This window comes from Phoenix dactylifera, chromosome 3 (assembly GCF_009389715.1).
Source record: "Phoenix dactylifera cultivar Barhee BC4 chromosome 3, palm_55x_up_171113_PBpolish2nd_filt_p, whole genome shotgun sequence".
In the NCBI taxonomy this organism is placed as follows: domain Eukaryota; kingdom Viridiplantae; phylum Streptophyta; class Magnoliopsida; order Arecales; family Arecaceae; genus Phoenix; species Phoenix dactylifera.
Genome location: NC_052394.1, coordinates 14249385 through 14266176, shown reverse-complemented (window position 1 = coordinate 14266176; position 16792 = coordinate 14249385). Strand labels below are relative to the sequence as shown.

The 16792-nt window shown below is 37.6% G+C and overlaps 1 protein-coding gene across 3 annotated transcripts in view; it reads right to left on the bottom strand.

Moving 5' to 3' along the window:
• Nucleotides 1-3500: 3500 nt before the first annotated feature.
• Nucleotides 3501-16792, bottom strand: part of LOC103697742 (structural maintenance of chromosomes protein 5) — a 40521-nt gene continuing 27229 nt past the window's right edge. For 2 of the 3 annotated variants that reach the window (XM_039124681.1, XM_039124682.1), the window contains 11 exons: nt 15998-16070; nt 13128-13231; nt 11946-12062; nt 11798-11875; nt 11615-11714; nt 11482-11536; nt 4477-4525; nt 4310-4397; nt 4161-4233; nt 3953-4056; nt 3501-3860 (listed from right to left, as the gene is read on the bottom strand). In XM_039124681.1, the coding sequence (XP_038980609.1) occupies nt 3799-3860; nt 3953-4056; nt 4161-4233; nt 4310-4397; nt 4477-4525; nt 11482-11536; nt 11615-11714; nt 11798-11875; nt 11946-12062; nt 13128-13231; nt 15998-16070 (903 nt within the window). In that variant the 3' untranslated portion in view covers nt 3501-3798. The remainder of the gene's footprint in view (nt 3861-3952; nt 4057-4160; nt 4234-4309; nt 4398-4476; nt 4526-11481; nt 11537-11614; nt 11715-11797; nt 11876-11945; nt 12063-13127; nt 13232-15997; nt 16071-16792) is intronic. The other variant, XR_005511035.1, reaches the window with a different exon arrangement.

Sequence of the window (16792 nt, the reverse complement as noted above, 5' to 3'; positions counted from 1 at the left end):
TATTTATGTATAAATTTAGATGCTCTGAACTGATGTTGGTTTTATTTAATAGATGATGAAATTAGACTTTTAGTTATTATATTTTGTTTGACATGAATTTAGAAGCTAAATATATTGTTGGCTTCATGTTATCGTGGATCGTACCCCTCGCTAGCATGGCCATGTCATGCTCCGAATTTGGGGCGTGACAGGGTATGTTGCAAAAACATCTGCCTATATTTTTGGATTTGCAGGATAAGCTCCTTTTTTTTTTTAAGTTTCGCAGGATTGGCCTTTTTTGATTTTTCTGACCAATTTGTCCTAGACTCTTACTAAATGATATTTAGATTCAATTGGACTTGTGTTTATATTATAGAGTGCATATATATATATATAGACTATATATGTTCAATAAGTTGATTACATCTAAAATAATTAGTTGCCAAGATGTAGACCATCTGATGCGCATGGATGAAAAGGTAAACTTTCTGCAGTACACGCATTAGATAACTAGGTGCATTATAATTGCTAATGTGTATATTTTTACTAATTATTGTATTAATTCATTGATATACGTACATTGTGGATCAGTATGTGTATCTTGAGGATGCACACATTTTTATTAACTAATGCATGTATCTAGAATGCAAGATTTGATTACTCGATGTATGTATGATGGGATTAGAGGTACTTAAGTCAGAAAATTGAAGAAAAAAAAAGGACCAATTCTGCAAGTCTGAAAAATGCAGATCTTGTAAATACAAAAAATGTGCAACCACTATTTTTGCAAAATTTCTTTTCCCAAATGCTCTAGGATAGATCAAACCTCCTCACCAAACACAGAATTCCTACTATAGCATACGAATTTCAACCTTGGAGATGCTTGGCATCAGCAAAGTTTTGAAATGCTAGGCGATTCAACATATCACATCTCTTCATGTATATCATACTGAGGCTGTCTTGGTGCAGAGTTGCTTCAGAAGAAATCATCCAAACCAAACTGAGGGTTTATCAAGCAGTTCCGGATGCAGAGCTGAGGGCTGCTTGGGCGGGCCTTCGTCATGCCCGGTATGTTTTATGAGCCAGTTCCATCATTCTGGGGGAGAACTCGGCCACAATCATCAGCTAGATCCGGGGGGGTCCAAGGGTAACGGTTGCGTCCACCCTTTGCTCCGAGATATCTAGGCAATGGTGAGGGATGGAGGGGCCTCCAGGCCAAGCATGTCTTCCGTGAAGCTAATGGAGCCGCGGACTGGGATGCTGCTTATATAGCCAGTCACTCGGGTAGTACCCTGTGGACTGGAGATGGGGAGTTGCCCTCGGCACTTGGAGGTATTTTGTTTTTTAATTTTATTGGATGCATCCGTACTCGTCTGATATGATCCACCCGCCTTAGCGCGAAAAAAAAAAACACTGGTGTATCGAGCAGTATGCTTAATACCGTTGAGGAAAGTCGGTCAAAGGGTAATTCTCTCTTGTTTTTGACCATTTGAATGGGTGCACTAGAAAATTATGGTTAAATCACCTAGACAAGAGAAGATAAATTAAGGCACTAAAAGAAACAGAGTGAATGCTTCAAAGGAAACGTGCAGAATAATTTGTATTTAATTCCATATGTAAAAATTTTGAAAAATAAGATTTTCAGATTATTCCTCATTTTTTTTGATATTTATGTAACAATTCCTGTCTTTTCTATATTAGTATTTTAATTCCTGAAATCTTGTAACCATTTGCTTACATATCTCTTAGATTAAGCCGACTAGATGATAACAGACTTTTCTGCTTCCCATATTAAAAAAAAAAAAAAAAAAATCAGAATATTTTCTTTTACTCTCCTAACGGTTTTAATTTCATATCTTCTAGATCTTTTTACTCCTGGCCCTCACACTTGACCAACCCTTTTACCCATATCCCTCCACTGTTGGTCCCTTACCAACCAAGTAGCAAGAAGAGGACAAAGTAAACAAGAGGGCAAAGTGAAGAAGCCTAGTCTCGGGTCTTATTTGATATTAAGCCAAGGGCATTTTTATTCTTCTGCAACCTTGCTTAATCTTAACTAGAGTTCAGTCATGTTAATGACTTTATAATATTACCAAAAACCTTGACTAGTGTCATTAACTCAATATTTCCACCTTATCTCTTACAAAATTATACATTTAAACAAGGAAACATAATATATCAATGCACGATTCTGGATACAGTGCATGCCATACTTGCCCTTGATCAGTACCATATTGATTCTCATATTTCAAACCTTGGCATCAATACCAATTGCTATAAAGAGTACCAAAGTAAATGAAGTCAGCTAGCCTACCTTGGCATCGATACCAATTGCTATAAAGAGTACCAAAGTAAATGAAGTCAGCTAGCCTTCTTATAATGAAGAAAGTGTTTTTTTTTTCCTTTTTACAACAATAACTACTTTTATATATCAATAACCCTTTTTTGATGGTTTTATATCAGTAACTTCTTCTTTGGCTATTGTTAACAGCTTCATCCGTGAGAATTTCATATGGCAATTATACGTAAAACTCCTAGCTTCTTGCAATGCCTTTATATGCTGATTGCAAATAGCGAAACTCAATTTGCCCAAGTTTTATCTAATCAAGTATCGGTTAACATTTATTATAATTCATCAATAATGAGTTAATTTTGCATATGAATGGAGTCAAGATCAGTGCCAAAAAATAGATATAACAATAACATAGATTTGAAGGATTTAGTGCTATAAAAGGATTTATTATAGTACCATCTGAAATTACAATAAAATTTTTTAAGCCAAGAAATTACAAAAAAAATAATTTTATGAACAGTATACGCATTCAATATATTCCACAAAAAGATTCTAGATAACTATGGTTAGCTTAGCAATTCATTGACATAACTTATTGGAATATTCACGAAAGTTAAGATCGAACATAGAATTTGGAATATGGACTTTTTGTTAGAAACATCCATGAAAAGTGATGGCATCATGCAAGCAATAAATGCAGGGAGGAAAAAGAACAGACAATACCCATCAAAGTCCATTTGGATATCCAAATTTGCCCGTATATGTATACAAATTTTAGCGTCCAACTGATTTCCATAGCCGTTTGTATATTTCTAAGCAATTTGTACATCCATGTTCTAATATTCAAATTTGTTTCCAGCCCTATTTATAATTCTCATGCGGTTATATATGTCTGCTTGCATGTACGATAAACTGATTCAACTCCTTACGTGACAATGCTGGCAAAACTAAGGGGTTAAGCGAAAAACGAGTAAAGGGTTTGGAATTTGCAAAGGATTAGATAGAATGACACAATGGCGTAGACTTGAGAATTTTCAAATAGCAGCATTTCATCACAGAACCTGCTGAATTTGCGTCATAACATGCTAATTACATGATCATTAGACCAATAATCATTTCAGACGTCTCACAGTATTTGCTTTCTTTTAAGACACTGACCATACAAATTAGTCGCAACAAAAAATTTATCAACAGCATCACAAAGAGGAGAGAGAGAGGGAGAGAGAGAGAGAGAGGAGGAGGATATGCTAGAATTGCTATGGTACAAAGCCAACATTCAGCTGGCATTGCACACAATATAAAAGATGATACATTGTTTCCTTTACATTTTCCATAGCACTACCATGCCCTACCATCCGTTTTATAAATATCAACATCAAACCCTAGCATGAACTATACAGATATCAGCTCAGAAGCATAATCCTCAAGATGAAAAATATCACAAAAGACCATCCAAAAATCTTGGGATGGATAGCCACGCATATGAAGAGTAAATGCAGCAACCTGGTTCAAAGGCTACTCAATGCTCAACTCAAACTCGTGTTGGCCAAACTCGTCACCACTCCCCAACATTCCCCACTGCTCCACACTGCATCAATCGTCATTATAAGTTTAGACACTGGGAATTATAGGTCAACCAAAAGGAACAGAATAAGAACTTGAATCTCCCCTGCATATTACCTTTGGCAGGTTTCTCAATCCACGGACCGTTCATTATATTCAGAATGCTACAAGCATCACTATACTCTAGATCAGGTAGCAACTTCGGTGTCAGCAGGAAACATCTGCAGACATCAGATTTGGCATATGGCAGTAGAAATTATTGTTAAGTGTTTCATGAAAAGTAATCAAAGATAAGATAGTCCAAGTACTAATATGTATTTCTTACTGAGGTGTATTTGGCTGGCTTGCTGCTCTCACAAGTTGTTGGAACATTTTCCTTTCGTTGATAGGGTCCATCCCTGTGTTTTGTGAGGTCAAACAAATAAAGGTCAACAAAAAAAGGGGGAAATGTGAACATAGTGCAGTGGAACATACCTTGATTTATCTCATCTACAACACGGAACGGGCAGTTTGTGAGATCTTGAAGAGAAACTAGATATAGAATTGTTGAAACCGAACGTTCCTAAGAAAATTAAAATTCAATATATAAGTTTGTTGTCACAACATGTCATAGCAAGAACAGCTTAAGCTTTGACAGATACCCCTCCAGATTGGTGGTGGGCACTCAGCACTTGAAGTTGTCCTGTTTGCCTGTCAAAAAGAGCACCCACTAACTGGTAGGAATAATTACAACATATAAAATAACTGCCAACATAAGGTTTAGATCAGACAGACCAGGAAGACTGAACGAAACATTTACAACCAAATGCAAACACAAAGCTGGGAATAAAATGCAACTTGTATCCCACCCCCCCCCCCCCCCCCGAAAAAAGAAAAAGATTAATGAGCCAAGAAGCATCTTCTATGACAGAAAATGTGATCGTCATGACAACGAAGAAGAATGAATCTTCAATTGCATGTTTGGAGAGCTATGTATACCAAGATATAGATGCCCCTACATATCCGTTGCCTCAAGAATGAAATGCATTTCTACCAACTTTTAAGACTCAAAGTGCAATTACTTAAAAAATTGTTTTTATGATGATTTGAACTATTGCAGACGGTCAAGATCGGCATTGCGAAATTGAAGTTTCAAGCCATTTAAACGTATGGGATTCACTCGGCTTGGATATTAGAATTTTCACTTAAGCTGCATAGAATGGCAACTGAAGTACCAAGTAGAGGTGGGCAACGGGCCGTGCCGGGCCGGCCCGGCCCAGGCCCCCCGGGCCCAAAGACTAAACGGGCCGTGCCTGGCACGGCCCGCCCAGCACGGAAGGCCAGCCCGGCCCGGCCCCAGGCCCCTCTATTGGTGGGCCGGGCCGGGCACGACACGCCACGGGCCGTGCCAGGCACGGCCCGTAACGGGCGCAAACGGGCCGTGCCAGGCACGGCCCGCAACGTCTCCAAACGGGCCGTGCCTGGCACGGCCCGTAACGGCTCCAGACGGGCCGTGCCAGGCACGGCCCGTAACGGCTCCAGACGGGCCGTGCCAGGCACGGCCCGTCTGGAGAGGGGGGAGGAAAATAGCTGTGCCGATGTCCTGGTGGAAGAGTGTTAGAAATCAATATCCTGTTATGTCTGCAATTGCACGCGATATTTTAGCTGTGCCGATGTCCACGGTAGCATCGGAATCCGCTTTTAGTGCAGGTCGGCGTGTTCTTGACGAAAAGAGAAGTAGGATGACGGGCGAAACGGTGGAGATGCTTCTCTGCTTCAAGGATTGGCTGGATGCTGAGGCAAGACTTCAAGATAAAGGTGGACATAATACAACATCCTCTGATGATGATGATACAAACACTACTGAAGACTGAAGACTGAAGAGTGAATACTGATTCACTGAATCACTGATGATTAGTAAGATTTCTTAATTTTTTATAATTGTACATTTTTATTGTATTCTGGAGGTCAGACCAAGGTCCAAACCTCGGCCCTTTCTTAGTTTCTTATTGTATTCTAGAGGTCAGACCAAGGTCCAAACCTCCCTTCATGTACCATTTTGATTTAAATTAATAAACTGGTAGGGGTCTATGCCAAACCCCCCACCATTAAGGTGGCTTTATATTCATAAATCATAAATTCTTAGTGTTCAATATTTATTAATTTATTAAAAAAATTTATGAAGCATTAATTTTTATCGGGCCGAGCCGGGCCCAGGCCCGGACCGTGCCAGGCCCGCGTGCCAGCCCGGCCCAGGCCCTTATGGGCTGTGCCGTGCTGGCCCGCGGGCCGTGCCGTGCTTGGCCCGCGGGCCTAGACCGGGCCGTGCCGGCCCAGGCCCGAAGCGGGCCGTGCCAGGCACGGCCCGCTGGCCAGGACCCTCTAGCCCAGCACGGCCCGGCACTGTAGCTGGCGGGCCGTGCCAGGCACGGCCCGCTTCGTGCCGTGCCGTGCCGGGCCGTGGGCGGCCCGGCCCAGTGCCCATCTCTAGTACCTGGCACGGCCCGCTTCGTGCCGTGCCGTGCCGGGCCGTGGGCGGCCCGGCCCAGTGCCCATCTCTAGTACCAAGAAACAACAGTAGTTCTAGCTGAAAAACCATAGTGAAACTTCACATGGTTCTCTTTAATATATAAGCTAACATAAATGAAAATCTATCAACAAACAGTACCACAGAAGCAACCTGCTAGGTCAACTCGGTGACACAAACTCAACCCAAAAGCTTAAGCTGTTGGGAGGAGAACCAGCCCAGGCTAATAAACCCATGTGGCACCCCTTTGATTAGTCAATGTGGGTCCATGGAAATCTCTCCCACCCAACCTCGTCACGGTTGGCTCCTACTCGAGAAACTCGACCCTACCGGGTCCTCCTCGACCCTGGTATCTCTCATGAGGGGCCCACATGACTAAAAAGGATTGGGACATAGAACGGCCTAGCTCTAACACCATTTGTCACAGACTCACGGCCCAAAAGCTTAAGCTATTGGGAGGACCGGCCCAAACTAATAAATCCATGCGGCACCTCTCTGATTAGTCAATGTGGATCAATGACATTGGCTACAACCTAGCAACTCTTCTTTAAGGCTTGAACTATATGCTTTATGACTGTGGATCTCTCTAGAAATGATCTTATAGCAGCCTACTCTATTTTGGGTATCCCTGACATGGATAGTTATTATGTTAAAGACTGATTATGACACAAAACTTACACTAACTCATGCAAGGTAGCTTGAAAGATTTCTTATTCAACAGAAGATTTCTTATTCAAGAAAGTCATGAAAAATGCATAGAATGTTCAAAAAGGGCGGCCCTCTGCACGAGGCTCTCAATATTGCAGCATCTAGAGGGGTAAGATGTACAGCCTCACAAAGTCACAATGGAGCAAACTTATCATTGTGCCAAGGCTCATCATCATAACTAAAGTCTCAAGCTAGGCCTAAGGAGATCTAAATGAATCTAAAATAAGAACCTAAGACATCTAAGACATTGTAATCCATCCTATCAACTACTAAGACTTATGCGACATAAATGTACTTGAAATAGGACTTGAATGACAAAATAATTTTTGCCTTCCTAATAAAAACCAACAAAAATTCAACTTCCTTATTTTAGGTAATTTAACTAACACTAGTGGAGAACATCCCCACAATTTCCAACTTTAAACTAAATGTCAAAATGCATTGGAAACAATAAACAAAATAACCCAAATACCAAGTTACATCATGTATGCATTTGATTTTTACGTTATATATGCATGTGAAGCATAACAAGATAGATTTGAATAAAAACAAGAGTTGGCAATTTTCTTCCACATAGTAAATAAATCCTCCAATTTGATCAAAATGATGAAAACAAAAGGAATATTGAGATTTTTAGGAAACAAAACAGATATAAATATTTTTACATATAGGTCCCCTGAGTCGTCATCTTATTGTGGATAATGGCAAACACTATTTGGAATGAATTTATCATTTCTCAGCTGATAAGTTACTTCCTTATATAATACGAGAATTTTCTAGGATTTTTTACCCCCATTCCATTTTGTTTCCCTTTCTATGCTATACACATCTCGCATCCCTGGCAACAAACAACTAAGATCTCAATTTCAGCTATGGTTTCATTAGATATCTTACAACTAGAACCCCTCTTATTTTTCAATTTGGTTCCTCCACCACCGCGAACTCCAATTAAATTCAGGCATGATACACTTTTTATTTATTAGGAGAACTCAAGTACTCTCTTGCGGATCTGAGGGAAAATCGGCCACATTAAGATTACCATATGGGGAGGTCCGTTTGATATCCAAAAAATGCTTAGCAACAGTCAGACAAGTGGATAATATTGGGGTGAACCAAAAAAGTTTCGGTAGAGCTAGATCTAAATGTCAGCTAGGTAAACATCCTGTAGTAAGAGTAGTTATGAACCCTATAGACCATCCCCATGGGGGCGGTGAAGGAAGAGCCCCAATTGGTAAAAAAAACCCACAACCCCTTGGGGTTATCCTGCGCTTGGAAGAAGTAGAAAAAGAAAAAAAAAATATAGTAATAGTTTTATTCTTCATTGCAATAAATAGGAATGTTGAAAATTTAAAAAAAAAATCAGTTCTTCGGGCTATATCAATTCCAATTATCCCAAGACTTTGATTGACCATTTAGTATAATTGCTATGCTTAGTGTGTGACTCATTAGTTTTTTCTTTAGAGTTTAGGTTTGAGATTCAAAAAAAAAAGACCAACCCCTACTATGAACTTAGCAACCATATAAATTAATCCAGTGAGAATCCAAACAGTTTCAGGCAATAAATTCCCAAGTAGATGTTTGAATTTCTTCTAGTTTTGAGCCTAATCATCAGTTCAGAAAGACTGTAAAACTCACATTGATGACCGGCTGCTACATCTGCAGGCAATTGACCATTATCCTCTCCATTATCTTGCTGACTTTTCAAGTATTTTCAACCATCAGCATTCTCCATCATTAGTAGATTTTACAAGATGATGCTGCTTTCTGTGAACAAATCTCCATTTTCTCTTTTATTTGTTTTCATCTTAAATGTTGAAGAAACCAAGCTCAGATTAATGGCTTAGGAATTCTCTCTTTGTTGGTTTGTTTTTAATCCTTGAATTAGCCATTAAATAGTTGGGAGACTTAACAGATCTTTTTTTTGACTGCTGATAATTAGCCCTTTCACAGTGAGTCATTTTATGCTTAGTCCTTTGCACACAGTTTGGCCAATTTTTGAACAAAGGTATGTCTGTTTCTGACACGGCTATCTTGTTTTTCCTACACATGCATAGGCAGGGAGAAAACATGAAATCGTCATCAAAACAAAGGACCTGGTATAAAATTTACAGCAGGGATTGAATGCAAAATGACAATCAATCCAGGGAGTGGACCTTAGTTTATCCTACACAAGGATTCAAGAACTGCACAAACCAAACCAAAACTACTCAGTTCGTATTGAACCAAGGGGTTCTTGGTTGCGTGAGACTTGGTTCTGGGTGGTGCCATGCGAACCGCACTCCAAACTGACCAAACCGCACGAGCTGTTCAGTCAATTCGGCCTCAATTTCACCTCTAAATGACCCAGTTAATGGGAAGGACTGAGTATTACTGCTCGGGACCCCTTATAATTCCCTCTTTCTAGGCTTCTACAGCAGTGAGGGTGAGAAAGAAAGGAGTAAGGCTCAGGATCTAGGTGTTTTTTACCTCAAATCAAAGATTTTGAGCCCTCTAAATTAAAGAACTCAAGGTAAGATGCTTTTTCCCTCTTTTTCTAAATTTTTTTGAAGAATACGACATAAAATCCAGAAATAATTGCAAAATTTAAAGGAAATTCCATCCAAAATTTCATGGAAACATGATGCAATACTTGGATTCATGCTCTAGAGTATGAATATAAGCTCAAATCTCTGGACTTTGGAGGTCTGGATTTGGAGGTTTTGTAGCTAACTCAAAAACTACACCCAAAATTAATTCGATCAAAATGTCTTTGTGCAGATTGTTTTTCTTATAGAATGTAGGGTCCAAGTTACTCTACAACCATTTCCTCCTCTATTATTTATTTCTGAAATTAATTCTCAAAAAATAATTTTCAAAAATAAATATATAAAATATGGAAAAAAATTATTTGCATGTTTTTACTTGTAATGTGCACATGCTATCAAACTTTCACAAATTATAAAAATAACAATATAATAAACTATAAAAATATTTTCACATAATATCAACATAAGCTAATATGACAATTATTATTATATTATATTATAATATGTTACAATAATATTATCATATGATATTATAACAATATAATAAATTGTAATATATTATATTATATTATATTATATGAACTTATTATAGTTATATAATAATATTATATTACTGTAATATAATAATATCTTAACATAACATTGTACAATGTTACACTATAATACATTATATATATATTATATTATACCATATTATAGCAAATTATCATGGTATTTTTGTATGCGGAATGTTTTTTAAAATGAAAACGGCTCAGTAACACATCTGATGTAGAGCTTTTTTTATACCAAAAAGATCTAAATTGGAGCTTTCCTTAGTAGACTTTTTTTAGTTTTGGGAGCAAATATAAAGCCGTTTCAAAGTATTTACCAAACCTCAAAATCATCCAAAACAGATTTTGGCCATCCAAGAAACACTTTTTGGACCTCCAAAACTAATGTCAAATGGAGCCATAATAAAGAACCAAAATCTCCAATAATGTCTAGATTTTACTATTGCAACTCTTAAATCTTACTTCTTAAGAAAACCCATCAACATGCATACTTCCAACTTACATGGGGACAAGGGTGACGACATTGTCTGGATTGTCACACATAGCAGGGAAAGATGGATTTGCTGAAAAGTGAAGAAATATTGGAAACTTTAAGTACGATTTAACAGAACAGTTTGATTATTTCAAAAGCACAAAAAGGTACTAACGATTTCTTTTTTAATAATACCAGATGAAATAGAGTTCAAGTTAGATTCCTGAATTGTAGGATGTCATGGTAAGAAATATCTGCACGAAATCTCTAAAATGAATGGATCATATTCTGGCAGATGGGTTTCCCTTCCTCTCTCAAAAAGAATATCATATTCTGGAATTGAAATTTATAGGTGTTTTATGCAGTAAGAGAAAATGCAGAAGCTTTCTGCAAAATTTACACAGATATAAACTGATGCCTATCATATGGATCAAACAGGACAAACACAACAAAGAAAGCAAATGGAAATGAGGATGAGAATACGTGCTGAACCTGATTAGTATGCATCATTATAAACATTTTCATTTAATTGCCCAGTAAAGAGTAGATATAAGCATGTTATTTGCTCCTAAGATTTCCCATTTTAGAAAAGCAGCTGAAGTCCAAATATATTTTATAATATTTCAGAATTCTATAGCTCAAAATTCTAATGGTAACGGTTAACCAATCCTCTTATGCTAGTCACCATACAGGATGAAGCAATTCCATTTTCAGTTTCATCTACAGGGCTACAATGACAATTTCTGTAGTCTTGCATCATAAGGGTTACTTCAGAAGCAATCACCAAAGGTAGAGATATAATTCTTGCAAGATAAGATGTAAGTGATTAAATATTTGTCAATAAATATGCTTTATAGAGTAACTTCCTTAGGCCGAAAGCAAACCTGAACTTTACTTTTATAAGTATTCCGTATTTATCAAACTCCATTCCGTGCTCATCTATGACCAAAACAGAACATGAATTAGATCTGATTTTCTTAAGAAACACAATCCATCCAGAAGATAATAAACTAATACCAAGTGAAACTTCTCCAGCAACAGCCATCTCTTGAAAGTTACGACTGAATGTCTCATTTATCTTGGCAACAAGATTTCGCAGCATTGGAAGCCAATTCTCCTACATGATACTCGTAATTAGAACAAATTCAGAAAGGAAGCCCCTTGGGCATATTCTTTTCTTATCTAAAAAAAAATTCACACCTTTAAGGTTTCAATTTCAGATAAACATCCCTTAAATTCTCTATTATCTTCTTCGAGTTTAGCTGCTAGTGCATCTACCTGTGGGACAGAGATGGCATTGCTTAAGATAGCATCCTCGAATTGCAATAAAAATATTGTTTGGATTTACCTTGCACTGACGACTTTCATACTCTTGAAGAATGTTCTGATTAAGAAATAAAATGGAATTTGCTTCAGATATGGCATCTTGAATCGCAGCTTCTAGTTCCTCTATTGTATCAGGCATCTGAAAATGTAGCACAAGCAGGATTAAGTCACCAAAAAATAGTTTCATGAGAGAAATTACATTTAGGTTGAAAAAAAGCTTGTATGACCACCAATGAGGCAAAGAAAAAGCCTCAGAGCATCAGATATACATTTTGTGTATTCGTTTTGACAGAACAAATCTTCAAGAATAACATGTGTTCAGACCTATGCACCATGCCGAACTCCATAGAGAGGATTTAGCAATTCATATTCCACAAATGCATAATTATTTAAGAGAACATATCAAAAGATTAAGATAGTCACTGGTGGTTCAGTCTCAGAATGTTTCGATATGCGTCCGCCAAAGGTTGAAATCAGTGACCATCTGCCAACAGAACATGGTTTTGCTGGTTGTCACCCTCTCCTCTTTTGAAGAGGTATCAGGTTCAATCACAAGTGATGGCAAATTTGCCACTCTAATTCTCAAAAACAAAAAAGAAAAAGGAAATCAAAGACCACCGAACAGCACCAATGTATCATGAGGAATTAACAACTCATAGCTTTATTACAATTCTAATCAAGGCACAATATCATGCATTCTATCATACGCATTGGAGATATAAGGCTACTCACACAAATATTTTGTTATGCATAGGTTTTTTGTCATGTAAACTGACAGATGAAATGAACCTTAGAATATGTACTAAGTGCCTTCCCCCAAGGCGAGAGCTGTGGCTAGCTTACGATAAGCCTTTTAAAACATTGTTTAATAATCAGTTTTTGAAGACAAATGAATAGCCAGATTGAGTGAAGAAATATAACTGCCAAGGATAAACACAGCATGCAGAGGCATTGCAACAAAATCTCCTTGAAGTTGTTTTATCAAGATCTATTTATCAGAGTTTTTGCAAAGGCAACCTCATCAAGAGATGATCCAACAGTTAGGCACAAAAGTGACTAAGCAAGTAATTTAACTGTCAACTTTTATTTATTTGTTGTTTTATTTTTGATGATTTTGGAAGTATTTGGAAAAAAAAGTTGCAACTTTCAGGCATAAATTTGAAAATCTTATCAATAGAAATTTTATAACCCTTCAAAAACAAACCTCGACAAATTCTTTTGCAAGATCTTCAGTGATTATGGCAATTGATTCTGCATGATGTTTTGCTGCTAGGAGCTGTTGCTTACCCTTCTCAGTTTCTCTTTCACCTGTCACAGTAAGAATGATAGAAGTCAATCTTCCATTAAGTCATATAATTTTTGCAAAGGCAAAAATATTAATCACATATGCATCAGAATAAGTTTATTAAGACACTAAAATAAATCAAACAATGAAAGATATAACTTTCTTAATCTAATTGCACTCTTTAGCATGGAATGGAGATGCCATGTGAAGAATATGATGGAACAAAGCAATCATGGCATGTCATGGAGATCAAAGTGAACACAATTTTGACAAACAAGAAAAGAGTAAATGCAATTAGCTAGCTTATTTTGAAAGTGGTAAGCCTAAAAATAAGTTGTCAAAAACACTATAGTTTCATAATTTTGAAATAAATAAATTAAAATATAAGTAAAGTTACTTCTTAAGGAAAAAAGGCATAGCTCTTTAATGATTGGTTCTGTAGAAGCTCTTTACAATTAAACAGAAGTAGGATGGTCTTAACTTTCAATTTTCGGCCATTCGTTATCTGGTTGATCACTTTCTAAAAGTGGTTGAAACCAGGTATCTTCAGCTTGGAACCAAGGTTTTAAATACCAATACGGAACTGTTTATCGTTTTTCCATCAAAATGGTATGGTATAGATCAAGGTACGCAGTACCGACTGCACTGACGTACCGGTGGGCATCGGTACCGGTACGGTGCCGAACCAAACAAAGCCGAACCGGTATTGTACCGATGGGGCTAAAAACCAAAAAAAAAAATTTGGAGCCGGTACGGACTGGTCGGTTCAGGCCGGTACCGGTTCGGTACGGGCCGGTACCGACTCGGTATGGGTCGGTACCGGTCGGTACGGGCCGGTACACATCGGTACTAGTCGGTATGGACCGGTACGGTTCGGTACCGAAATATGTAGCTGTAACATATCGGTAGGGTCCAGTACTGGTATGTACCGGCCCATACCGACCGGTACGGCAGACCATGGTATAGATATGATACTGGTACCAAAGGTATGTATCAAACTAACAGCTTTTAAAAAATTAAAAAAACCATTATTACCAACGGGTACAGTCAGTACACAGCACAGCCGGTATAGACCGGCACAGACTAATACAGCTGGTATGAACTGGTACAGCTGTGTTGGCATCTTAGAACCCCTACTAATGCCTGTTTCATGCCAAAACAGTACGGCATCGGTTGCACCATCCCATTCAGGCATTTCAAGTCGTGCTTGGAACCTTATGAATAAGTCTTGTTATTGGTGTTTCAGTAAAAAAGGACATCCTTTCACAATAAACAATGCTCAAATAAGTTATTGCATCTTGATTCTGATTCCAACAATACAACAGATTTGCATAAATTTGGCTTTCATGTTATAAGACAGTTCTCTTTTCTATCAATGGTAAACAGATATTAATTCTAAGGGATTCCAAGTGGTCATTCTCTTGTTTAATTGTTCATCAATCAAGGGGGAAAAAGATTCACGATCAAATTAGGAAATCTTCTAGGTATTTTGGTCTCTTCTTTCAAAGAAGAGTAAAACATATCTGACATTTAGTAGGACCAAGATAAATTAATGCATCACAGCTACAGCTGTCACATAGCCCAGCTGACCCTAGATGATTTACTGAGCCAACAGCCTAGGTGGTTTCCTAGATGGCGGACTTGGTAGAAAGTCACTTGATCGTTCTTCAATTAAACTCCTCCATATATTAAGCTGTTTTTTTCTATTTCAATAACTTAACATTTTAGGAAACCTTGAGACATATATGACAAACAATTAGATACACTCGAAAAATATATTCTAATTAAAGATATAAATAAAACATCGTAGAAGACATAACCTATATCATTGTTACCTTAGCTGAAGTTGTAGAAATTGCCAATCTTATTTAGTCATCCATCTTTCTATAGCATATGGGCCAGAGCTTTGGATCTAAGATTTTAAATGAAAAACCTTTTATAGTCATTTTTGATACTTCAGCTTAAATTATTTCTTATTTTATTTATAAAATATGATTTTCGCATTGGGAACTTATCTAATTTATGTCACTCCATTATAAGCATTGATGTTGCATTTATAAAAGGAAAAATATGAAATAATACTATGTAGTTAGTGCATATATATGTACATAGGCATGCATACCTACTTATATATGTATACACACATATATATACTTGCGCATGTATATTCATGTAATAATATGCACGGTATATAAGTCTTTATGTGCTAGTGCGTGCGCATACGTATGTTTTACATTTATGTGCACATTTAGAATATCATATACACTTTTGCATTTTCATATGCATGAAGATCCGGGAAAGGCTTGCCTAGGCATCCTAAGCCCTATCTATCACCCAGGCAGTTGGCCAGGTGCCATGTGACCATCCACAACAGCTATAAGTCTATGATCAAAGGGTTCCTGTTAATTAAGTAATACATGCATGATAGTCAACTTCATTTGCATCAGCACCATCTATTCAACAAACCATGCTCTCTAATCTGCTTCAGACACATTTGAGAGTTAACAGGCTATAAGACCATGAAGATCTTTGAAAATAATCCTTGACAGCCGTTGGGTAGTGGAAAATCATGCAGTTTGCAACAGTATAGTCCTTGTGAATGTATATCACCTATACAAATTGAACTCATCCCTTCTTCCAAGAGTCATCGATATAGGTAAACTGCCATCTATTTGGAGGCAAATTAGAAAAACATGTTTGATCATTGAACTTAGAGATATTATTCAACAACAACATACCAAAAAAAGTTATAAAAGAGAGTGCTTTATGAGGTGTCAAAATTAACTCACAATTGGCGAAGTGTGTGGCTGCTTGGAGAGCAAACTTCTCATTTTGCTTGAGATCCACTTCCATTTCCCTAATCTAAAGCATGATCAAATAAGATGCAGTAAGAAAAAAGTTAATTACAAATTGTTGATGACATATAATTGACTATTCTATGCAAGATTCGCCGCACCGGTACTAGACCCTGTACCAGTGCCACACTATCATAGTGTTGGTACAGTATGGTATGCGGTACGCCTGGCGCACCGAGTATCGGTACCCCATCAGTGCCGATACGATACGCCTGGTACCGTCCGGTACGGTATATCATATCATGATTTTATAAAAAAAACAAAAATCTTTCAAAGACTTCAAAAGCATAAATTCCTTAAACTGCATCATAAGGGAGATAGCGGAAACATCTTTTTTTGATCAGCTAGATGAATGTTGTAAGTTTAAAGAAGCACACAAGGAGAACATGCAGGGCCTATAAGGACTTTTTTCTTACTATATGTACAAAGCTTAAAAGGTCTACTGCAGCTTGTCTCGCCTCATGTCTCGAGAAAGAACTAGAAGAACGCATCCAAAAGGACACAACTTAGAGGCTCATTAAGTGGTGCATATGAAGCATACCAAGAGACCCACGTGAGGTTATCTTTCACCTTATTTTGCGTCATTATTAGGAGGCACAAACACTAGGCTTTGGCTGTTTCCAAAATCAATCATAGAGAAGGTATGAGTACTACATTGATTAATCAGTCTTCAGACCCAGCAAGAAGCTAATAAAGACAGGCAGTCAGGTAGACTGCTACTAAGGACAG